This window comes from Herpailurus yagouaroundi, unplaced genomic scaffold (genome assembly GCF_014898765.1).
Source record: "Herpailurus yagouaroundi ecotype Mexico unplaced genomic scaffold, PumYag 139, whole genome shotgun sequence".
Lineage (NCBI taxonomy): Eukaryota > Metazoa > Chordata > Mammalia > Carnivora > Felidae > Herpailurus > Herpailurus yagouaroundi.
Genome location: NW_024412394.1, coordinates 136,329 through 154,194, shown reverse-complemented (window position 1 = coordinate 154,194; position 17,866 = coordinate 136,329). Strand labels below are relative to the sequence as shown.

General features: G+C 40.6%; 1 protein-coding gene across 5 annotated transcripts; it reads left to right on the top strand.

The window, feature by feature from the left end:
- Window positions 1-11,110: 11,110 nt before the first annotated feature.
- Window positions 11,111-17,271, top strand: LOC121029256 (HLA class II histocompatibility antigen, DO beta chain-like). Of its 5 annotated transcripts, none has more exons than XM_040473131.1 (6): window positions 11,111-11,270; window positions 14,732-15,001; window positions 15,542-15,745; window positions 16,219-16,329; window positions 16,583-16,614; window positions 16,789-17,271. In XM_040473131.1, exons 1-6 carry the CDS (start codon window positions 11,144-11,146, stop codon window positions 16,813-16,815), a joined length of 771 nt encoding a protein of 256 aa, XP_040329065.1. In that variant the 5' UTR covers window positions 11,111-11,143; the 3' UTR covers window positions 16,816-17,271. The 5 variants fall into 5 exon arrangements, with proteins under 5 accessions (XP_040329065.1, XP_040329067.1, XP_040329064.1 ...); XM_040473133.1 differs by lacking the exon at window positions 15,542-15,745 and adding an exon at window positions 15,464-15,541; XM_040473130.1 differs by having other exon boundaries at window positions 15,464-15,745.
- Window positions 17,272-17,866: the final 595 nt, after the last annotated feature.

Genomic DNA, 17,866 nt, shown 5'->3' with positions numbered 1-17,866 from the left:
GTGAAGTAGTATCTCATTGTGGTTTTGATTTGTATTTTCCTGATGATGAGTGATGTTGAGCATTTTTTCATGTGTTGGTTGGCCATGTCTCTGGATGTCTTCTTTGGAGAAGTGTCTATTCATGTCTTTTGTCCATTTCTTCACAGGATTATTTGTTTTTTGGGTGTTGAGTCTGATAAATTCTTTATAGATTTTGGATACTAACTCTTTATCCAATATGTCATTTGCGAATATCTTTTCCCATTCTGTTGGTTGCCTTTTAGTTTTGCTGATTGTTTCCTTTGCTGTGCAGCAGCTGAGGTCAAAGAGGTTTTTGCCTGTTTTCTCCTCTAGGATTTTGATGGCTTCCTGTCTTATGTTTAGGTCTTTCATCCATTTTGAGTTTATTGTTGTGTTTGGTGTAAGAAAGTGGTCCAGGTTCATTTTTCTGCATGTCGCTGTCCCGTTTTCCCAGCACCATTTGCTGAAGAGACTGTCTTTTTTTCCATTGGATATTCTTTCCTGCTTTGTCAAAGATTAGTTGGCCATGCATTTGTGGGTTCATTTCTGGGTTCTTTATTCTGTTCCATTGGTTTGAGGGTGTGTTTTTGTGCCAGTACCATACTGTCTTGATGATTACAGCTTTGTAATACATCTTGAAGCCCAGGATTGTGATGCCTCCAGCTTCGGTTTTCTTTTTCTTTAATTTATTTTTGAGAGAGAGAGAGAGAGAGAGAGAGAGAGAGAGATCACCAATGGGGAAGGGGCAGAGAGAGAGGGAGACACAGAATCTGAAGCAGGCTCCAGGCTCCGAGCTGTCAGCACAGAGCCTGATGCGGGGCTCGACCCCACGACCTGTGAGATCATGACCTGAGCTGAAGCCAGAACTGACTTAACTGACTGAGCCACCCAGGCACCGCTTGGTTTTCTTTTTCAAGATTGTTTTGGCTATTCGGGGTCTTTTCTGGTTCCATACAAATTGTAGGATTGTTCTAGCTCTGTGAAGAATGCTGGTGTTATTTTGATAGGGATTGCCCAAGTTCTAATTCTTTTCATTCACCCCACCTACCCTCCAATGCCATTTGATCTTCTGGCCCCTCAACTTCCCCATCTTGTCACTTACCTTCAGCATCTTTTCTATTCAGTCATATTTTAATCTTTCCAAAGGAAGAAGGGAGACCTTAGGAAACTCTCATAGATTTTTTTTGGAGCCCCCAGAAAACCTCCCATTCCATCTGCTTTTCCCTGTGTGGAAATGGAGTTGAATTTCAAGTCCTTTATGCCCCAGCCCAATAGGGTAACCAACTTACAGTCCACAGTGCAGTTGTGATTCAAGAGGAGGAAGAGTGGAGTTGTCAGAATTTTGGGGAAAAGACTAGGGTGTAGGGAAAACAAAGATCTTCCCAGTTTTTGGTGCTGAGTAAAAAAGCACCCATCTTATTGAGTCTGATGCCCATCTGGTGGTCCTAGGAAATACTGGGTTTTGAAACTAGAGTTTTATGGGCTTAAAAGTTGTAATAATTTAAATTTATTTTATTTTACATTTCTTTATTTTTTGAGAGACATAGAGAGAGCACAAGTTGGGGAGGGGCAGAGAGAGAAGGAGACACCGAATTCGAAGCAGGCTCCAGGCTCCGAGCTGTTGGCACAGAGCCCAACGCGGGGCTCAAACTCACGAACCATGAGATCATGACCAGAGCCAAAGTCAGACACTTAACTGACTGAGCCACCCAGGTGCCCCAAAAATTGTAAGAATTTTAATGCCAATAATCATTCTAGTGCTATACTATGTGCCTGACTTGTATCTTCTTACTTTATCTTCAGGATAATCCTATGTGACAGATATTACTATATCAATTCTAAGAATGAGAAAATGGAGGTTCAGACACATTTACTAACTTGCCTGCATCACAAAGCTTTGGAAAAGATGGACTCTGCCCAGCTTTACTACAAAACTCCTTGAAAGAGTTGCCTATACTCCCTCTATCTGCTTACCTTCTTACTATTTCCTTTTTTAAAGATACAATTTATTTGAATAGGCCTTTATATTAATGTGATTTAAAATTCAAAAGCCACAAAAAGGTATACAAAGGCAAACTCTCACTCCCATCCTTCTCATGGTTCACCAAGACCCCTTGCATGCACAATCCATGTTCCAAGCTTTATGATTGTCCTTCCAGGGAAATTTTATGAAAAAAAAATTTTTTTTAAAAAAATTTTTTTTCAACGTTTTTATTTATTTTTGGGACAGAGAGAGACAGAGCATGAATGGGGGAGGGGCAGAGAGAGAGGGAGACACAGAATCGGAAACAGGCTCCAGGCTCTGAGCCATCAGCCCAGAGCCCGACGCGGGGCTCAAACTCACGGACCGCGAGATCGTGACCTGGCTGAAGTCGGACGCTTAACCGACTGCGCCACCCAGGCGCCCCAATTTTATGAAAATTTAAGCAAATATGTGTATCTGTTCTTGTTCCCTATTTTTTACAAAGAGCAGGTCCTTAGACCCACTGTTGTGAACATTATTTTTTACACTTAGAAACATATGTCTATATAGTATTCTGTTTTATGGAAGTACCATATTTCATTTAACCCGTCTTCTCCTATAGGTTATTGGAAGTCTTTGGTTTTATAAACAATGCCTTACATAAACATATTAATACACATGTGCAAGAATATCAGTAGGATAAAATTCTAAAGGGGGAGTTGCTGAGTCTAAGTGTATATATATTACTAATATTGATACTTGTTGCAAAATTGCCTTCATATAGTTTATATTCATGCACAGTTCCATCAGCAATATACGAATTCATCTGTTTCCTCACCAACACAAAGTGTTAATTTAAAAAATAATCTTTTTCAGTTTACTTATTTATTTTGAGAGAGACAGAGACAGCATGAGTCGGGGGTGGGGGGCAGAGAGAATCCCAAGCAGGCTCCACACCATCAGTGTAGAGCCTGATGTGGGGCTTGAACTCATGAAACTGTGAGGTCATGACTTGAGCTGAAACCAAGAGTCTGGTGCTTTACCAACTGAGCCACCCAGGTATCCCAAATGTTGTTAATTTTTTAGATTTCATCAATCTTATGGATAAAAAATGATATTATATGGTATTGTCATTTGTTTTTACTACCACTTACATAAGAAGGATTCTAAATTCAGCAAGAAGAACTGGGACACAAAGATGAGACACACACACACACACACACACACACACACAAAACAACAGCAGCAAAACATCTGTGTAAAATATTGGTAAATTAGGGGTGCCTGGGCAGCTCAGTTGGTTAAGTGTCTGACTCGATCTCGGCTCAGGTCATGATCTCACGATTCATGAGTTTGAGCCCCATGTTGGGTTCTGCGCTGACAGTGTGGAGTCTGCTTGGGATTCTCTCTCACCCTCTCTCTCTGCCCCTCACCCACTCATGGTTACTCTCTCTCAAAATAAATAAATTAAAAAAAATATTGGTAGATCAGAATAAGGAAAGAACAATGACTGTAACTATAAAAATCACTAACAGACATGACTATTAAATGGAAGAAAATGATGGAACAATCACAACATGAGAATGAGGCAGATAAAGTAAAACATTGTAAAGCCTTTGTCTTATTTGGAAGGAGGGTAGAGATTAACTTTGGATATTGCCAATTTAGGTAGCCATGTTAAAAATGTAGGAGTAACTCTTAACTAATACAATTAGAATTTAAAATTCCTCTTTATTTATTTTTATTTAAAAAATGTTTTATTTAGTTTTTGGGAGAGATGATGTGAGCAGGGGAGGGGCAGAGAGAGAGAGGAAAAGAGGATCTGAAGCTGGCTCTGTGCTGACAGGGTGACCACAGCGAGCCCAATGTGGCGCTCAAACTCAAGAACCACACGATCATGACCCAAGCCAAAGTAGGATGCTTATTCAATGGAGCCAGTAGGAGGAAATTAAAATTAGATTAAAATTAATTAAAATTAAAATTAGATTAAAAATCTTATGCCAGTAGGAGGAAATTAGAGAATACTTTAGAATGTAATCAATTTAATATGAGTGATGAAAGGAGAAAAAAAAGGAAGCAAACAAAGAACATAACAAAATAGAAAACACAATAATAGTAGAAACAAATTCAGATAATTTAATAATCCCAGTAAATGTAAACAGCTTGAATATGGAGTTAAAAGAAAAAGGTTTTCAGATTGGGTAAATAATACAGTTATCCTTATCTAAGGGGGATACATTCTAAGACCCCCCCAGTGGATGCCTGAGACCACAGATAGCAACTGAACTCTATGTATACTTTGTTTTTCCTATACATGCATAACTTGGTAAAGTTTAATTTATAAATTAGGCATAGTAAGAGATTAACAACAAAAATTAACAATAAGATAGAAACAAATGTAACAATATGCTGTAATAAAAGTTTTGTATTGTCTCCTTCAAATTATTGTATTGTACTCACCCTTCTTCACCTTGTGATGATGTGAAATGATAAAAGGACTATGTGATGAGATGAAGTGAGGCAAGTGATGTAGGCATTGTGACCTTGCATTAGGCTGACCTTCTGACCTGATGTCAGAGGGAGGATCATTGACTTATGGGCAGTCACTGAAACTGCAAAAAGTGAAACTGTGGGAAAGGGGATCACAAAATCCAGTTATATGCTCTTCTCATTAATCACAAAGAAAACCTAAAGACATGAAAGGGTTAAAGTCAAGACATGCAATAAGATACACAAAACTAACACTAACAGAAGACAATGTAGTCACTTTGATATCTAAAAATATAGTCTAAGACCAAAGGCATTAGTAGAGACAAAGACAATCACTGCATAATGCTAGCAAGAAGCCACTAGAACATTATACTAAAACAGGGTCAATGTACACCTTGCAAAAATGCCACAAAATGTGTCGGAAAATATAGACACAATTATAAGAATAAACTGACAAATAGAAACATATTTCTCAATAATTATAGATTAAATGGAAAAATGAGTAAGGATATAGAACAAGCTTACTGATGGCCTTGTCTGTAGTATTTGAAAAACTGCAATTTAGGAAACATGAGACACAATGAGGAGCACAATGGCTCAGTCAGTTAGGTGTCTGACTCTTGATATCGGCTCAAGTTGTGATCTCAGGTCAGTCATGAGATAGAGCCCTGCATCGGGCTCTGTGCTGACAGTGTGGAGCCTGCTTGGGATTCTCTCTATCCCTCTCTCTCTTTGTCCCTCATCTGCTCATGCTCTTTCTCTCCAAATAGATAAATAAACTAAAACAAAACAAAAAACATGAGACATAATGAAAGACTTTCTAAAAGAAATACTCATATAAACGGCATATTTAACAGAAAATAGTGTTACTGACAGGTCACAAATTACACTGAATCTATTTGCTATATTAATTGTAAATGAGCCTACTGATACATAAAATAAAAATAGTTTTGGATTAGATTGAGAGAAAAACTTTGCTGTTTGCAATATACAAAAACAACATACAAACAAAAAACCCAAAACACCTAAAATAGAGTGACTCAGAAGGTCCACTCATGTATTAAAAAAATAAAATTATGAGAAGGCACAGCAAGAGAATGTAAACAAAAAGGAAGCAGAGCAAAAGTCGTGATACCATTATTAAACAGATGAAATTCAAACAGAAAAAAACTGAGACAAGAAGGCACTTTATAATGTAAAGTGTAAAATTCATAATGCATATATAAGGGATACATTCAAGTTCCAAATAGCACATCAGCAACTCTAATAAGATTGAAATTAAGGGAGATAGAAGGAAAATATTCAGAAGTGTTCTAGTGTTAGGTGACTTTAATTTACTTTTCTCAGTGGACAAAAAAAGGATGATCACAGAAGATACTCCAACAGTATAAAATTAGATCTGATGGGTCTACATTAAACTTTATTGATAAGAAATAGAGAACACATCTTTTCAAGTTCCAGCAGAACATAAATGAAAATGGACTACATATTACAGCACAAAAAGCCTCTATAAATTCCTAAAAGTAGAAATGCTATCTTCTAGACACTATCTTCTAACCTTAATGGAACAAGCTGGATAATTATAAAAAAAAATCAGAAAAGATAAATAATTCTCCACATAGAAAGTTAAACTGTCTTTTTCTTTTTTTTTTTTGTATTTAAAAAAATTTTTTTTTTCCAACGTTTATTTATTTTTGGGACAGAGAGAGACAGAGCATGAACGGGCGAGGGGCAGAGAGAGAGAGAGGGAGACACAGAATCGGAAACAGGCTCCAGGCTCTGAGCCATCAGCCCAGAGCCCGACGCGGGGCTCGAACTCACGGACCGCGAGATCGTGACCTGGCTGAAGTCGGACGCTTAACCGACTGCGCCACCCAGGCGCCCCTGAACTGTCTTTTTCTTGATCAGAGAGAAAAAACCAAAAATTTCTAGAAAAATTATAATTCAAAATCAGATTTCAAAGTTCTGAGATATAGCTAAGGCAGTGCTCAGTGGAGAATTTATGGCCTTAATCAATTAAAGGAAAGAATGAAACCACATGGCTTAGTGAAAAGAACAACACAATCAGTCACATGAAAGCAGGAGCAGATAATAAACATAAAAGCAGAAATGAAGAGTTAGAAAATGGGAAAACAGAATAAATTCAAAAGCTTAAAATTTTTCAATAAAATAAACCACTGACAAACCTAATCAAGAAAAAAGTAGAGAAAATAAGAAATGACAAGGAAAAAATTAATACATGAACAGGAGAAAAATCATAAGAAATTATTTTGTTCAATTTTATAAAAATAAACTTGAAAACTTAGATTAAATGAATAATTAGTTTGAAAAATATACCCAGACCAATCTCTTTAGAGGTAGAATGTGCATATAGAGTAATTTCCAATGAAGAAACAGAAAAACTTGTCAAAGAGCTACCCCAAGAAATGCACGAGTTCCAGATATATAGGTCAATGTAATAATATCTTTAAAGAAAAAGAAAAAAAAAAAGAGAATTCTAATCCTAATTAAATGCTTCGACTGCAGCAAATGTATTCTTTTAGTGAAGTATAGTATCAGCATTAAACTATGACAATGCACCAAAATAAAAACTATGGATGAATTTACTTATGGATGCAAAAATCCTTAGAAATATTTACAATATTCTGTTTACAATAGAATCTAGTGCAAATTGAAAACAAAATCAAAAACAAAAACACATCAAGATAGGAAGCCCAGCCACATTATTGCCTGCAGAGGAGGAGTAAACAGGCTTGGATTTAAGCCTCTTCCACCCTCTCATGCTTTTGCTGCTTGGGATAATCTCCATGTCAGGTTCTCATTCACTTAGCTTGAAGTTAAAATGTTTTTCTCTACTTCCATATGAGATAAAATACATGGGAAAGATTAAGGTAAGTGTAGGTAGGAAGAAGGGAAGAAGTTAAAACTCCGTGGCTCTGTGTACGGAGTCTACCAGTTTTGGGCTGGGCTCAGATTTCCAATTCATGAATATTCAAATATACCTGAGAGATATGGAGGAGGCAGGTAAACATTCTTGTTCTTGTCCTATATTAGTTAGGTTAAGCTAGGCTAGACTGTGATAACAACCTTCAGAGCCTTAATGAAGCAAAAGTTATCTCTTATTCATGTAGCATCTGTTGTGGATTTGGGTGATTCTCTAAGGGCTTCTGCTCTTCATGACGACTCAGCTAATTAGACTGCTTTTATATTCTTTTTTTTTTTTAATTTTTTTTTCAACGTTTATTTATTTTTTGGGACAGAGAGAGACAGAGCATGAATGGGGGAGGGGCAGAGAGAGAGGGAGACACAGAATCAGAAACAGGCTCCAGGCTCTGAGCCATCAGCCCAGAGCCTGACGCGGGGCTCGAACTCACAGACCGTGAGATCATGACCTGGCTGAAGTCGGACGCTTAACCGACTGCGCCATCCAGGCGCCCCAGACTGCTTTTATATTCTGATTCGAGAGTCCACCATTTCAGCACAAGGTTGTCCTAGTTGAGTTGGTGAGGGAAGAAGAGTCATAAAATGGTAGTTAAATTCTTTGACCAAGAACCTTTTGTTCACTAGCCATTGGCTAGAACTGGTCACATAGTCCTGGGAAATCAGGAAGTATAGTTTTCCATGTGCCCAGGAAGTAGAGGATGTCGGTGAACACTAGTGATGTCTTCCACATCTCCCCATCTTTTTATCTGTCATGATCTCCCAGGAGACGGAATTATTATTTTGATTGGTCAGATTCCAGGGCAGGGTATGTTTACTAAGAGTTCCAGGGCCACAGTATTTAAGTGGCAGAAGGCCACTTCTGCCTTCGGTGAACAGAGTCCCTTTGGGACCCACACTATTACTCATATGCTTGGGAGGTCTTAATCCTTCAGGGTTTACAGCTCGATAGTGGTACAAGTGGTGTATAAGAGGGAACATTAGACCTTGCTTGGGTCTCATGCTTCAGAGACGCTTACCATAAAATCTTCTATTGGGGTATATGAGAGATTTGACCAGCTAATAATAGAGTCAGTCTTTGACTTACAATTTGCTATTACTACTTATGGGTAGAGATTTCCCGAGGGCCTCCCAGCGTACTTGGCAAGGCATAACTCAAGTATTCCTTGGTGTCCTGGTTAACGACCATCATAATCCTACTTTACACACCCATCAGAACATGTGCATTCTCTTAGGGAAGCGAAGAATAAAAAAAAAAATTGTATTGTATCTTTTCCCATTTAATGAAGTAGTATGCATGTATTTATTTGTTGCAGATAATCAGAAATTTTAAATGAATTCCAGAAAAACTTTTTGTTTCACTGTTTGTCTCCATTCTGTTGTCGATTAGTACTGGGTATTTCAAATTCAAAAAAATCTCTGCTCGGTAGGTCTGTTGTATCAAATATTAACTTTATCATGAACTCTTTCTAGATTAAGTTAAAATCTACTCTTTTGCGTACCCAAACATTACCAAATTAATCTCATTCTTCCTGACATTACAGTGGACTGTTTCCTTGTCACTCTGCTTAGGTTATGTATTTCTTGAGAATAAGGAACATGGCTGTGTCATCGCTGCGTGGCCCGTAGTATCAGACATGGATGGCTCTGTGCTAAATAAATTATAATGTACTTACAGACTATTTTGGTTAAAAAGCAGCCTTCTCTCCTTAGCTGTCAAATAGATTTTCTTCCAACTCCTTTTTAGCAGAAGATTTTGCCTTGTCCTAAACTGAGTCCATTGAAGCCATACAACTGGAACTTCCTCGTTCCCCTCTTTCTCACTTCTAATCTCCCTGTCTTCATTCCAGTCTCTGAACAAGTATTCCTTTTTATTACCAAGTCTGACAATCTCTTTCTTTGGATTCCATTAAGAATTTGGGGGGTAATTTCTCTTTTCTTCTCTCTCATATACAGATAACTTCCACTTAACTTAGAAACTTGTTAAGGTCTTTTTTTTTTTTCCTGTTTCAAGTTAAAAAAAATCTTTTAATGTTTATGTTTTTGAGAGAGAGAGAGAGAGAGAGAGAGAGAGAGAGAGGGAGAGAGAGGTAGAGAACAAGCAGGGAAGGGGCAGAGAGAGAGGGAGACACAGAATTGGAAGCAGGCTCCCAGCTCTGAGCTCTCAGCACAGAGCCTGACTCGGGGCTCGAACTCGCAGACTGCGAGATCATTACCTGAGCTGCAGTCAGCAGCCCAACCGACTGAGCCATCCAGTCGGTTTCAAGTTTTTATTTAAATTCTAGTTAGTTATTATACAGGGTAATATTAGTTTCAGGAGTAGAATTCAGTGGGTCATTACTTACATAGAACACCCAGTGCTTATCACAACAAGTGCCTTCCTTTTTTTAAAAAAAAATTTTAATGCTTATTTATTTTGGAGAGAGAGAGACAGAGCATGAGCAGAAGAGGGGCAGAGAGAGAGGGAGACACAGAATCCAAAGCAGGCTCCAGGCTCTGAACTGTCAGCAGAGAGCCTGATGTGGGGATCGAACTCATGAACTATGAGATCATGACCTGAGCTGAAGTCAGATGCTTAACTGACTGAGCCACCCAGACACGCCAATAAGTGCCCTCCGTAACACCCATCACCCATTTAGCTGTTAAGGTCTTTCTTACACATAACTTTCCTGTAGTGTGGCTTTTTGCTCAAGTTTGAGTCCCATCCTTTCCCTTGTTTTCATTTCCAACACTTTTTTTTTTTTAAGTTTATTTATTTATCTTGAGAGAGAGAGAGAGAGAGAGAGCGAGCTGGGGAGGGGAAGAGAGAGTGAGAAGGAGAGAGAGAGAGAGAGAGAGAGAGAGAGAAAGAATCCCTACTTGGGATTCTCCCAAGGGGCTGGGATTCTCCTCAGCACCCTCCGCGCTGAGGGTGCGGGACTCGAGCTCACAGTGAGATAATGACCTGAGCCAAAACCAAGTGTCAGACACTTAACCGACTGAGCCGTCCAGGCGTCGCTCACTTCCAACACTCTTGAAGGACTGTTTATATCTGCTGCCTTCATTTCCAATTTGCTCTTTACTCTTTTGAAATGTTGCTTCTACCTTTAACACTCTATGTCCCAATGAAGGTTATTGGTGCTCCACTAATTATATAACACAATAATGTTTCTTATATTTTATCTTCTGGAACATTTTTTGCACCTTTTTATTCTTTTAAGAATCCTCTCTTCATTTTACTTTTTGTGGCCCTCTCTTGGTTTATGAGAAATCATACTCTCCAGGTGATTCTCAATCTCTTCGGTTTCTTCTCTGATAATCACTTCATTAACTCCTCTTAGGGCAAATGCTTCAGAATGCTGTCTACTTTCTGCTTTATTTGCACACTCCATTGACAACGTCAACCACACCACAGGAGGAAGAGACTCATTGGTTAGAAGATAGCAGAATGCATAATAAACAATCCGTGTAGTTCTTCTAGGATCACATATTATATACACTATTTAAAAAAGTTTTTTTTTTTCACAGCCCATTTTCCACATACCTTAAACTACTGTCAGTGATTAAGCAGGTAACCGATTCTTGAGTGGTATAACACAACTTTATGGAAGTAGTCTACCTAGCATCTGATGATGCAAAACTCTTCTATCGTAATTGGTTATCAGTGTGAAGCGTTTCCAATCCTGAGGTGGGCAGGAAAGTATTCATACTCTTAATAAATATTTTTTTGACTGAGTTTTGCGGGGGGTATGCCCCATTCTGAAGAAGTTGATGATTTTACTGTCTCACTTATTTTTTCCTTCCAGAATGCGTTCTGGGTGGGTTTCCTGGATGGTGGTTCTGCAAGTGAGTGTAATCAGGCTGGATTCCTCCATGACTCAAGGCAGAGACTCTCCAGGTAAGAACAGAGCATTTTTTTTTTTTCCAGGTGTGCATGCAAGAATTGGCATGGGGGAGGAATGCCTTTCCCTGTGGGTCCAGGCTGCAGACCAGACTAGAATTGGCTTCTGGCTTCAAAGTGTTCTTTCCTTTAGAAGAAAAATAAGGCTCTCTCTTTACCACACACAATGTGGGAAAAGGGACTTCCTGTACCAGAGCCGCAGATTCAAGGAGTAGGGTATAACAGGAAGAAGGGAAACATTTTGTCTTGCTTAGGGCCCTTATTGTGTCAATGTCTGTCTCAAGAACTGTATAAACTGGAGGCAGTCTGAAAATAGCTGCCAGTTGTTGAGACAGGAGTTTGCTCTGAGGATTGTGACTGTTTTTATATTTATCCAATTGAGATACACCTGGATAAAAGAAATTGGAAACAAAGTTTCTTCTTTTGGCATTTGTTAACCCCAGTTTTGAGAAATAAGAGAAGTTGAATGCATTATCCTCAGACTGTCCCCAGGCTACTAAGTACATGTATTTATTGCTGTTATTTTTCTAGCTGAGGAGATAGGCTATACAAACATGAGGCAATATTGCACCCTGAAGACATATTTATCAGCAGAAAACGGGATGTGATGTGCTAAAAACAGAACCTGTTTGAATGTCAGTTTCATTAACTACAAAAGAGGAACCAACCTGGGAGGGTGCGGTTGGGTGGAAGATCTTTGTTCTTCAAGAATAGAAACCTCTCTGAGCTCATAATGTCCATTTAACAACACAGATGAAGAAAAAGTCAGTGAAGATCTTAAATCTGATGCAAATCTGACTAAAAAATTATTTTCTTTTTCTGACTTAAACTGTAAGAAGGAAGAGCATTGGAGGTTAGAGCTGACCTTAGCTACTAAGAGATGAGTATGGCTGGCCCAGGAAGGATTCTGCCGTCCTTACGCTCCACTCAGTAGCTCGCAGAGGAGGAGCTGAGAAATGAGAGCAAATTTACAACTCGAGATCAGTAACTACTATCCTTCAAGCCTTAACTCATGCTGTTTCTTCAGGGAGGTCTTTTCTGGCCAACCTGCATTATTAACCCATTTGAATTTCCTTTTTTTTTTTTTTATTGTTGTTCTCAAGTGCACAGAATTGCATTAATCTTACCCACTTTGAGTTCACAGCACTTTGTTATCATTTGTCTGTGCAGGGACTCTCTCCTCTTCCCTTGTCTTCATTTTCACACCCTGCTTTCCTTAGAGAGCCATTCTGACATGTCTTGGGGCGCCTGGGTGGCGCAGTCGGTTAAGCGTCCGACTTCAGCCAGGTCACGATCTCGCGGTCCGGGAGTTCGAGCCCCGCGTCAGGCTCTGGGCTGATGGCTCGGAGCCTGGAGCCTGTTTCTGATTCTGTGTCTCCCTCTCTCTCTGCCCCTCCCCCGTTCATGCTCTGTCTCTCTCTGTCCCAAAAATAAATAAAAACATTGGAAAAAAAAATGTTAACATGTCTTTAACTATGGGGTGGCCTTTAAGGATATTTAGCATTGTTTTTCACGTGTATTTAAAAATCTTAATAAATGTCATTGTGCATTAAATCACATTCTGTTTCTTTTCTGTCCAAACACTATGCTTTTGAGCTCTCCTTCAGTGTCGTTATCAAAGGAAAGCAGGTCAGGGAGGGTAAGTGGTTCTATGTAAAACCATCGGATATAGAACTAGAACTCAAGTCAACTGGAACATAACCCAGGGCCATTTACCAATTTGTTGTTTAAAAATTTTCAAATCTTCAAATCTACGAAGTGTCTTAATCCATTCTGGTGACTGCAACAAAATACCACAGCCTGGGTGACTTATAAACAACAGAAATTTATTTCTCAGAGTTCTGGAGTCTGGGGAGTCTAAGATCAGGTGTCAGTATGGCTGTGTACTTATTTATTTGTTTATTTATTTATCTATTATTTATTTTTAATTTTTTGCTTACTTATTTTGAGAGAGAGAGAGAGAGAGAGAGAGAGAGAGAGAGAGAGATGACCAGGAGAGGGGCAGAGTGAGAGGGAGACAGAATCTGAAACAGGCTCCAGGCTCTGAGCTGCCAGCACAGAGCCTGATGAGGGACTTGAACTCACAAACCATGAGATCATGACCTAAGCTGAAGTCAGACACTTCTCGACTGAGCCACCCAGATGCCCCAGTATGGCTGTGTTCTGATGAAGACTCTCTTCCTGGTTCATAGCTGGCACCTTATCCCTGTGTTCTCACGTGGTAGAAGGGGCCTGAGATCTCTCTGGAACCTCCATTATAAGGGCTGATCCTATTCATGAGAGAGGGCTCCACCCTTATGACCCAAACACCTCCCAAAGGCACCTCCTACTGATAATATCACCTTTGGGGGTCAGGATATCAACGTAAGAATTTGGGGGCAGGGGCACAAACACTCAGACCATAGCACACTGTGTGTTCAACAAATAAGAATGATCCTTTTTCTTACCTGTGAGGACAGATTACATAATTTTTGAATGTGAAATTACATTGAAGAATAGCAGAGTAGACAGTGTATGAAACAATATGTAGCTCAAGCTAATCACTATCGATATCAGTAAGGTGCTCTGAAAGTAGAAAATTGTAATGGACCATGGAATTAGATTTTTTATTCCACCTTTAATGGCAGTATTTCATGTAAAAATCCCCAAAGACGCTTAAGCTAATTGTATATTTTCTATCACCATGTTGTTGTAGCTACTGGTATGGTAGGTATAGTGCCAACGATACTGATAGCAATATTAATCTTCGAGCCATGGATTAGTATTATTTTACTTAACACCAACAAAGGTAATTAAATCATTACCTTATTAGAGCCAACAGAGAGGGGTGAAGTCTAAGTAAAAGTGCAAGGGGAAAGGTCCAAAAGGAAATTCTTGGAGAAAACCCATAGTGAGTGAAAAGTGGAAGGGGTTAACTTCACATCAAACGTGTACCGAGTCTGAATTTCTTTGTCCACCTCCATCACTCCTTCACTCTGCTCCAGAGGGAATGTATCGAATGAACCTGCCATGGGCAAGAGTGCTGTTGAATTACTCCACATGCGGATGGATCTTTTTGACTTGATAACAAAGGGAGTTAAAGTCTTGGGCTTCTGAAAGCTTGGCTTGGAGAAACCAAGCACAGTGTCAGCAAAACACAAATGGTCAATAAATGTTTGTGGAATGAATGTTTATGTCTCTTGGGACTCTCTTTTCGGCTTGCCTTTTTGGGATTACACATCTTCCGTTTGGCTGGCCCTGTAGGATGGGTCTCAGACTGCTTTCCACGATGGATGTCTCTTTGCTAAAAGGAACCAGATGTGGCCCAGGGGAGAAGAGGCCACTTTGACCTATTTACTGAGGTCAAAAGCCTCTTCTCAAATCCGTGTGTTCTGGCATAATTTACGACGTATGGGTTCCTAAAAGTGAGGGTTGGTTTGTTGTCTATTTTTTTTTTTTTTTTTTTTTTGGATTTCCAGAAGATTTTGTGATTCAGGCAAAGGCTGACTGTTACTTCACCAATGGGACAGAGAAGGTGCAGTTTGTGGTGAGATTCATTTTTAACTTGGAAGAGTATGCACGTTTCGACAGCGATGTGGGAATGTTTGTGGCATTGACAGAGCTGGGGAAGCCTGATGCTGAGCTGTGGAACAATCGGCCGGATATATTGGAGAGGAGTAAAGCTTCTGTGGATACACTCTGCAGACATAACTACAAGCTGGGTGCACCCTTCACTGTGGGGAGAAAAGGTGAGGTGGAAGGTGAGGTCTTGTGAGGTTCAGGAATCTCCTACATGTGAACGTGACCATGGGCTTTACTTCCTCATGATGGGCAATTTCTTACTTCAGGATAAATGGCTTGTAAGCAGGGGAGTCTGTATATGTTCTGTCCCTAGTTGTGATTCATTAATTATCCTTACAGGTCAGGTCACTGTGGTCTTGGTCCCAGACCCCCCAAATTCTCAAAGACTTTAAGGACTAGTGGGCTCTCAAATAAAGGGGGTAATTGTGGGAGTATCTGATAAGGCCTAACTCATCCTTGGGGCATTGACATACCCAGTTTCTGAATCTTGGGGGCAGAGATTTCCCCACATTTCCAGTTTCCACCTGGGTGATGTGAGAAGATTAGGGGAAGAGATTGTCTTTCAAGGAACCCTTGTCCTGGCTTAGTGGTTTTCCTTCACAAGGTCTCATGTTTTTCTCTCTTCCCAGTGCAACCAGAGGTGGCGGTGTATCCAGAGAGGACCCCATCCCTGCAACACCACAATCTGCTGCTTTGCTCTGTGACAGGTTTCTATCCAGGGGACATCAAGATCACGTGGTTCCGGAATGGGCAGCAGGAGAGAGTAGGGGTCATGTCCACTGGCCTTATCAGGAATGGAGACTGGACCTTTCAGACAATGGTGATGCTGGAAATGACTCCTGAACTTGGAGATGTCTACACCTGCCTTGTTAATCATCCCAGCCTGCTGAGCCCTATTTCTGTGGAGTGGAGTGAGAATCAGCTTCTTGTACTCTCTGGGCCTGACTCAGGTTGATGCTGACTCAGCACACGGCCTGCGTTATCTCTGCATTCATCTTGGTCCCGCTAGTCATTCTTCTTTCCCCTGATCCGAGGGGTCATGGAATTCGGGTCCTTGGGTTAGGGTGGGAGAAGACACGACAGATATCTATCCTTGTATCTGCCAAGAAATAAGGAGGTCTAATCACCTCATCACTTATTTCCGACTTTGGGAACGAGTATACTCTGATAATTTGTCTTAGTATTTTAGGGGGCATTCTTACGGGCTGCAAGATTCAGTAACAGAAACTCCATGGGTGCAAACCTTGGCTTCAAAGAACCATATCTAAATGTATTTCTTCTCTAGATAGCACTTGATCTGCTGTCCAGAATGGACTCTGAGATTTCAGGAAGGCACACCAAACATTGGGAGCTTTTTACTAATTTTCAGACCTGTTTCCCATAGGAGCTCAGTCTGCATATTCTTGGAGAAAGATGCTAAGTGGAATTGCAGGCTTCCTGCTTGGGCTGATCTTCCTTCTGGTGGGGACTGTCATCTGCCTCAGGGCTCAGAAAGGTAATGAGCCTTTCGGGATTCCCCTGTCACCTGCCCCGTGGCTTCTCCCACTTCCCCTAACTTCAAAGATGTGAGGCAGGGAAAGCTGATTGTACTTCTCAGAGGTCACCATGATAGTCTTTTCTGAATCCAGAAACATTTCAGGGGGTCATCAGAGCTGGAGTATTGATATTTCAGTTCGTCCCTGTCTGTCAGGATAATCACAACATTTGGTCCTAACTAGAGGCATTCTATTTCTTTCCTCTCATTCCAGGGTATGTGGAGACGCAGTTGTCTGGTGATGAGGTAATGTCTTCTTCCTTGTCTTTGGGTGGCCAATTGTTGTCCCTGTGCTTTGGCCAGAGGGAGAGGTCTTGGGGATAGGGTGTGAGGGTGGCTTTGGCTGGGTGGTGCTGGGTGCTGAGTCTCTGGAATGGGAGGGTGGAGTCCCTCCTGAAACTCTGATCACTATTCCTGCAGGTCTCAAGAGCAGTTCCCTCACCATAGCCACACTAAGGTCCCAATCAGAGCTTCTTGCCCCGGAGGCTGAAATAGTACCGAATGACTTGAGTCCAAATGACTAAGTAAAGGACTCTCATGAGGTCCATGTTCTGGAGCTACTTCCATTAGTCCTTGGAGGAGTCCTGACTTGATTCTAGAGTTCTGTTTTCTGAGATCATCTCTCATTCGTCTGCCCTTCTTCCTCCTCCTTGCCTGTGCCATTAGTCCCCATTTCCAAGGATAGTGTGCAGAAATTCCCACCAAAGCTGACTCTCACCAGCCCCAACCTGCATACTTCCTATGGTCCAGCCCTAACCTTGTGAGTTATCCTCATGTCTTCCTGTTTCCAACTGCACTCTCCACTGTCTCCAGAAGACAAATGCTCAGAGGCACTGTTTCCTTTTCACCGTTTTTTTATGACCTTTTTTATTGTAAAATAAAACTGAGGAACAGATAACCATACAAAATGTAGAATTTAATGAATTATTTAAGGTCAAGAAATAGAACTTTACCAGTCAGGGCAGGAGTCTCCCTGTGCCATTGGCCAATCAATCCCCTCTCCCTCCTCTCAAAAGTAATTATATTCTGGGAGGCCTGGGTGGCTCAGTCAGTTAAGTGTCAGGCTCTTGATTTCGGCTTGGGTCATGATCTCACGGTTCATGAGATTGAGCCCTGCATTGGGCTCTGTGCTGACAGTGCAGAGCTTGCTTGGGATTCTCTCTCCCTCTCTGTGTTCCTCCCCTGCTTGTGCTCTCTCTCTTTCTCTCTCAAAATAAATAAACTTTAGAAAAAAGTAATTGCATTCTGTTAATCACTTTTTAAATTTTTTTTAACGTTTATTTATTTTTGAGAGAGAGGGAGAAACAGAGTGTGAGCAGGGAAAGGGCAGAGAGGGAGGGAGACACAGAATCTGAAGCGCAGGTTTCAGGCTCTATGCTGTCAGCACAGAGCCTGATGCAGGGCTCAAACCCAGGAATCAGGAACCATGAGATCATGACGTGAGCTGAAGTCAGACACTTAACCGACTGAGCCACCTAAGGGCTCCTTAAATATTTTT